Raw genomic sequence first — 7,608 nt, 5'->3', positions numbered from 1 at the left:
CCCCTTTACGGTTAAAGATCTCTTATTTTTAAATTTCTTACTCAATTGCTCATATAAATGATTTACTCTCTCGTCCAGACTTACAGTGATGCAGTGACTGAGGTACAGTGGCCCTCATCTGACTCCTGCAACATTGAAGGTGGACCTGAAGGAGAGATCTCTGTCTGCTCTCTAGATGGACATGCTAAACTTATTCTGTCGTCTTCGGGAGAGGAGTTCACGGTGGAGTTCACCTGCAGGTCCAGCCAGACTGAAGCAGACACACAATATCAGCAGCTTCAGGGGATCCAACACAGAAGCACATGTTTACTAAGTAACCTGTCATCAGTCAAAGATGTCAACTTCTCAGAGGATTCTCGCACGCACCCCCCTAAAGTTGCAGAAAGTGTGAAGTCCAGAAATCTGTACACCAGAGTGATCCAGCAGTTTTCTCGAACATCTTACCCACAAACATGGCACTATCCTCTATTGTTAGCTGTCAGGCATCTGGAATCTCAAAAAACTAAAATAACCGCTGGACAAAACAGAACAAATCACACAGATGTGCTAGACAGACACGTTCAGATGTCTAAACTCCCTGATGCTTTACCTGTCAAATGTCCTTCTCCTCATCAGCACAGGTGATACACATAACACACAATATACAGGTGATCTGTATATTACCTCACAGCATTTTGTGTTTGGTGCGGTCAGAATGACTGAATATCAATCATGTGATGCTCAGGTGGAGGTACGAGAGAGTGAATCCTGATTCGCTGGAGCAGGAAGTGGAAGTCACCACAGAGCTGGTAAAAGTGCTCTGGTGTAAAGGTGTCATATACCGGTGAGTAATCTTAAATTTCATGCACATACATTAATAAATAAAATTTTGAGGGCTGATTCACATTTTGCGTATAAACCGTGCAGAAAACCTGAGCCGCACTGCTTTTGACTTTTTTCGCAAAGCGCCTAGGACTTTAAGCGCTCCTGGTGTCTGTGAGTGTCACACAACATTGCGACTGCTTCGCCCCTATTTGAGTGCGCTATTTAAAAATAATGAATATCTGCGAAATGTGAAAAGATTCAAAAGAATTGTACATCTATTTAGCATAAATTAATTCAGTGGGGGTTTATTGCTTCGCATTTGTGCACTTCACTGCAGAGAACATCTGCAATTGATTTGTTTAGTGTTGTTTCTTTCTGTTAAACAGATTTAAAGAATCTGCGGTCGGAATCACAAAACAGTTCTCACGACAAAATCTAAGTTTGTTCTTAAGATAAATTATAGGATGTTCATAAACGCATTTCTTTTTTTGTAAGAATAAAATGATTTGCTTTGTCGATGTCTTTATTTGTGTAACAAACACCTTGCATTTTTACAAAGCCTGTATATATTAGCATGTGATGTGTTAAAAGTGCATTTACGGTTGCATGTTTGCTAAAATATTAGCAAGTGTTAAAAAATGATTCTTCTTATTATCCATTTTGTATGTTACTATGCCAAAATATAGTCGTGACCCTCCCTGATTCAAGTCACTTTGTCCCAGAATAATGTAAGGAGCATTCTGTTTTTAATAATGAAAACTAGTAAGTTGCCTACAGAGCTGATAAGAAGCATGAACTCTTACGCGTTCGGCAAAGAAATGACTTTTGTCAAATCAAATTTGTTCCCATATGTTACCAGATATATGTATGTGTGTATTCTCAGGTGTATAAGAGTAGACCTGAGTACATGAAAGGTGTGAATATGACCTTTTTACCATTTTATTTATTTGGTCAATGTAAATTTCACTATTCATGTATGTAGGATGTATTATGTATGTTAGTTTAACATCAGCCTGCCCAGGGACTACGGGTGAAAATTAGCCCTTGAGCTAAAACCTGGTAGTATGCATCTCTCCCTTTGAGGTTAATGTTTATTGTACGCTGTCCCTGTTTCTCTAAATAAATAAAATAAGGGAGCTTTATTATATCAATATAAATATTCCTTAATGGAAAGTAAACTTCAAAAGTATGATTCTGTCTCAATACGAAACAAGTCACATGTGAAACAACCAAATACATCTATTTAATGTCTTACCCTTTGAGATTTAAGACAACGATGAGGATATGTACGACAGCTTTTGTGTCGAGAATTTGAATTCTTCATTCTTTTCCTATGATGGATCTTGAGAAAAATGTTAAGAACTGTCTGGTTACAAGCATTCTTCCAAATATCTTTCTCTGTGTTCATGACAACAAAGAAAATGATTCCGATTTTGAACAAACCAAAGGTGATGCTGATGACAGACTGTTTATTGTTGGGTGAAGTACCTTTAAGTAATGCTTTAAGAAGCATTTTCTTCATAAGAATGTGAATCCTGCCCCAAGTTAACAATAGTTTTGTATTTTTTATTTGATATTTTAAATGTTGTTTTTTTCAGTATAATTGATGGAGTGACAGCAGTGGTTGAGATCTCACCTGGTGACGGTTCACTCATCCGATCTAATGGAGCTCTGGCCAATTACTTTACACATCACAAATCTAAAGCTGCTCACAGAGATGTAAGGAATTCATCTCACTTTTAAAATGTATGACTAAGAGCAATAGTACTGCTGCAATATGGTGTCCAATCACATGAGACTGGTGATGTCATTGGCTGTTTTCATTTACACCAAAAGGTACTTCGTGGTGACGGCCATGTTAAGCTCACATGACCAGCTGAATATTATTTATTGTGTAACCCACAAATATCATTATTGTCGGTTGCAGAATAATTTCATCATGTGTGTGAAACCTTTTGGACTGTTTCTCTTGTTCATGAATCTACTATACAAAAGGCTGTGCGTAATGATTCTTGTGTGTTCGCAGACTGTGGAGGGTGTGTATTACCTGAGTGGTCTTCCACCTGATGTACCTGGGCGGCTGTATTCTGTCAGATCGGTGGTCACGCGGGCCAGCAGGTGAGACGCAGAGAACATCATTCAGATAAAGTCCTTATTTTACAGTACATTTTTTAACCAGATGTGATCTGCAACATAATGAAGAATGCTTGCTTTTTAGTACACAACACAAGTATGAGAGACGTGACGTGTGTGTGTGTGTTATTCTTTAGGATTCTGGAATGCTACATCCAGGCCAGAACGTCTCTGAGGACGCAGCTCTCTGTTTCCTGTTGGAAGGAGGTGAATGTCACATTTATCTGATGGAAATCTGTTTAATGTTCTGCGTACAGACGTGTGTTGATGTGACGGGAGTTTGTATTGTGTTTTCAGCAGACGGCGGCGTGTGATTGTGTGAACGTGGTTCAGGAGGTGAATGTGATCGGTACGGGACGTTTCAAAGCTCTCTCAGATGGAACTGCTGAGGTTTTGTTTGTAAATGGAGTCAGAGCTCAGATGACGTGGACTTTAGACACACACACACCTGCACAGGTACTTTTAGTTTCCTTAATTTGAAATCTCATTTTTTTATCAACGTTAACACATTTTTAATCATGAATGAACATATTTACACAAACACGGGTTGATGAATCGTGAAGGTATACAACCATGTATATTGGGGGATCTGCCTAGTCTGTCTAGTGTTTAGAGTATAACGCAAATTATTTTGCTTTCAGTTTGTGTGTTTTATATTTGTGTAAGCAGAGAGCTTCTGAAAGATGGTGTCAGATCAGTCTGCCTGACGGCCATCAGACGCTCGTCCGGGTGGACACAGACAAAACTTATCAAAGGTAAAGACCTGACCACTTAAAGGTAAACGCGTAACATTGACAATTCAATGCAGTGTACATAACATAAAAGGTGTAATGAAGAGTCATTGGTCATTATCAGAAAAAAGACAATCAATTTAAATGTATATTTATAACTTTTCTGTTTTCTATCATTTCAATATTTTTACTGTAAAACGCGTGTTTTCTCTGTCACAGGTATGTGTCAGCGTTAGTGGAGTGGTGTGATTGGGTGACGCAGACAAAACACAGCAAAAGTGTAGAGGGTGTGGCCATCTCAGATTCCGCCCATTCTATTAAACATCAGCCAATAACCTGCAGGTATAATGGAACGGTTATTTGCTTCTGCTTTTATGTATAACACAATGTAAGTCATTGTTTTAAAAAAGTTGTGTTTTGCTTCAATTTTTGAATATGAATACAAAACCGGTTCAATGAAACTGATCAAAGGTACTCAAAAAAACAAACAAATATTCTCTCACATTTATACATTTCGGTATTATTACTTGTACGCAGAAATAACTAGGTACTTGCATGGCACTGAGCTCAAAACAACAGTTTCACAGAACAGTTGCTGAAAATGTGTCGTCCAAAACTTCAGAAGTGTACATTTGATGGTTTTTGTCTTTTTTTGACTAATACTGTCCTCACTGTCCCCTTATGACTAATACTGTTCTCAACCAAGGTTCATACGTAGTCACCCATCACCTCTTCATCCCACCTTACCTGTGCTACTGACATTTCTAGAATTTTCTGACAGTTACAATTGGAAAATACATTTTAAAATGTGTGCAAATGTTTTTGTTTATATCGTAATTAATGATAAAAGTTCAAAACTTACTTTAGCTAAATATACACCAAAACATTGATGCTACATGAAAATGAATATTACCACAATAATAAGCACCACACAATTGTACAAGAACTATAAAAAGGTCAAACGAAACAACTATTTGTTGAAATCATATTTCATGTCGGATTGTTTTTGCTTAATTCTGTTATTTCTGTCTTTCGCCCTTTCAGATCTGTCGTCTCTGAACTGGAAAAGATAAAAAGGTTTAACTGTATCCTTTTTCTATGAAATGAAACAGTGAGTAAAATAAGTATTGAACACAACAAGTATTGAAATATATTTCTCAAGGTGCTATTGAAATGAAATTTTAACCAGATGTCGGTAACAATCCAAATAATCAATACATACAAAGAAACAGAAAAAAAATACGTTCACAAATTAAGTAATGTATAATCAAATTGAATGAGACAGGGAAAAAGTATTGAACCCATTAAGGACGGGAGGTGCAATAAGGCGTGGAAAGCCAAGCCTTTCTGTATTTGGAAAGCAATACTGCCCCTTGTCCACGGAAATGAACATTAGCTGGTTCAGCCCCAACTGATGGCATATAAAAGGGTGTCTCGTCACCAAGGTGTCATCTCATAATGGGTGAATGCAAAGAGCTCTCGCATGACCTTCGCCACCTTGGCATTGGTTATAGAAGGATTTCTAAACGTCTGACTGTTCAATTGAGCACTTTTGGGGCCTTTAATTCGGAAGGGGAAAGAACATAATTTCACCATTATCAACCCATGACCAGGTGCTGCTCGCAAGATTTCTGACAGAGGAGTAAAAAGAAAATAGAAAGAGCCATGGACCACATGTGGAGAACTTCAGAATGACTTGGAATTAACAATAAGTAACGCACTCAACCGCAGTGGCCTGTATGCACGCTCACCACGAGAGACTCCATTGATAAAGAAAAAACATGTTAAAGCTCGTTGAAAGTTAATCTTTAGACGAGCCTGTGAAATACTGGGAGAATATAGTCTGGTCAGATGAGACCAAAAGTGAGCTCTTTGGATGCCATAATACACACGATGTTTGGATGTCAAATGGCACTGGACACCACTCCAAAAACACCATACCAACAGTGAAGTTTGGAGGTGGGAACATCATGGTGTGAGGCTGTTTGGTAATATGTACAGAGACATTCATGATAAAAATCTGCTGCCATCTACCAGAATGATGATGAAGATGAAACGAGGGTGGACATTTCACCAAGACACACAGGATCCCAAACACACAGCCAAGGAAACTGTCATAACCAACAAAGGCTTTTATACAAAGTATTAAATACATTTCAGTGAACTACTTTTCCCTTGTGTTATTTTATTTTATTACATAACACTTAATTTGTGAACTTATTTGTTTCGTTTTCTTTGTATGTATGGATTATTTGGGATGTTACTGACATCTGGTGAAAATTTTATGTCCACAGCACCGTGACAAATATATTTACTGAGAAACATGGTGACGTGTTCAATATTTATTTTCCCGCTGTATATAAATGTGCTTGTGTTGCATTTCATCCAAACGTAATTCACTGTTTTCTTTAAATCGTCCGTATCAGTTTTGCTGGAGAACAGCCCTGTCTTGCGTTCTACCGGAAGATCTTTGAGCTGCGAGCGTTCCCCTGACCTCCAGGCGATCAAACTCACTGAGAACTGTATCTCCGATGCTTTGCAGAAAACGTCTCGAGCCATACGGGATATTAACACACTCTTATCTGAAAAACATTTCTGACTTCGACGAAGCAAAAATGATATCAGAAAGTCATTCTGGCATCTACCTGAAATGGGGGCATTTCTGAATCAAATTTTATACAAATGCACATGTTTGAATAATACAACATTATCATTTATTTTACTTAAATAACCCTACTAATAAATGTTTCTAAATCATTGTCTCATTAACTTTAGTTATTTAAAGAGGAAAAAGCAGCGCCGTGGCAGATGTTTTACTGATATTGTGCGTTCGCCACATTCACAACTCAGTTTTAACAGCTAAATATATTTGTACTTTTTTATAACACCAGTTCATCTATAGATGCTTTATTCTTCTATATGGTCATATCAACCAATGATAAGATCACGATTCTTTCCACCTTCTTCGTGAATGAAAATGAAAAATGACATTAATTTGAATGAAATTGTAGTCTCCGACCGCAGTGTTGTTTCCTGTACATTGTGGCTGTCCATATGATGAGAAAACAATAAACCTGACCCCAGATCAGGGCTGTGGCACAGTGGAACCCTGGTCACACCTCTTCCTTATTAAAGTGATGGAAACCGTTATTTCCTCTGTGTGTATTTGAGGTTCTCAACAGCTTCATACTCACTTTACTGTCACTCTTATCTGATCGCTGGATGGGTGAGTTAGCAGAGCCATTCTGCTTTGTGACGCTTTTGCATCTTTATTTTCTCTAATATTGCTGAAGTGAAGTCGGATTTGTTTCTATAAAGTGCTTTACAGAGAAAAATGAGTGCAGTACCATATGTATGTACAGTTGTGCTTGCAAGCTTTCAGAATCTGTAAAAGCTAAACATACTAAAATAATTTTAAGTATCAGGTGATGTCAAGCCATGGGTAAACTATGGACAAACCCATCCATTGGGTTCAAATTAACATAAATGTACTTTGGGTTTTAACCCAGGGTTACGTCAAACTTTCCTGTAGCTCAGTGGTAAGAGCGTTGGTTCGATCCCAGGGGATTGCAAATACCTATTTAAAATGTATAGGATAATGGAATGTAAGTCGCTTTGGATAAAAGCGTCTGCCTAAATGTAAATGTAAACATGGACATTTGTCATACTGTAGGACAAAATGTGTGATTTGTCCATATTTGACCCAACCATGGACTGAAACGACTCAACTCCAAAGGTAACTGGCAGAACATGCGCTCACACAACATACACATACAAATGAGGGATTTTTCAATCCCAGAGTTGGGTCAAAAAAAGGAATATAAAGTAATGTCGGGTTATACAATAACCTGTGTTGGGTTGTTTTAACCCCAAACCCACATTTTTCTCATCGAGTCAAATATAAACACTTTCCGAGTTAATTTGACCCAACCGTTGAGTT

General features: G+C 37.9%; 1 protein-coding gene across 4 annotated transcripts in view; it reads left to right on the top strand.

Moving 5' to 3' along the window:
* cUnh5orf34 (chromosome Un C5orf34 homolog) overlaps nucleotides 1-7,073 on the top strand; it is a 10,808-nt gene extending 3,735 nt beyond the window's left edge. For 2 of the 4 annotated variants that reach the window (XM_079475185.1, XM_079475183.1), the window contains 10 exons: nucleotides 79-620; nucleotides 725-823; nucleotides 2,403-2,523; nucleotides 2,831-2,922; nucleotides 3,075-3,144; nucleotides 3,235-3,393; nucleotides 3,607-3,692; nucleotides 3,888-4,010; nucleotides 4,713-4,753; nucleotides 6,095-6,817. In XM_079475185.1, coding sequence (XP_079331311.1) covers nucleotides 79-620; nucleotides 725-823; nucleotides 2,403-2,523; nucleotides 2,831-2,922; nucleotides 3,075-3,144; nucleotides 3,235-3,393; nucleotides 3,607-3,692; nucleotides 3,888-4,010; nucleotides 4,713-4,753; nucleotides 6,095-6,267 — 1,506 coding nt within the window. In that variant the 3' untranslated portion in view covers nucleotides 6,268-6,817. Of the gene's footprint in view, nucleotides 1-78; nucleotides 621-724; nucleotides 824-2,402; nucleotides 2,524-2,830; nucleotides 2,923-3,074; nucleotides 3,145-3,234; nucleotides 3,394-3,606; nucleotides 3,693-3,887; nucleotides 4,011-4,712; nucleotides 4,754-6,094 lie in introns of all 4 variants that reach the window. The other 2 variants (XM_079475184.1, XM_079475186.1) reach the window with 2 other exon arrangements.
* Nucleotides 7,074-7,608: the final 535 nt, after the last annotated feature.

This window comes from Barbatula barbatula, assembly GCF_947034865.1.
Source record: "Barbatula barbatula genome assembly, chromosome: 2".
NCBI lineage: Eukaryota > Metazoa > Chordata > Actinopteri > Cypriniformes > Nemacheilidae > Barbatula > Barbatula barbatula.
This window is presented reverse-complemented; position numbering and strand designations above follow the sequence as displayed.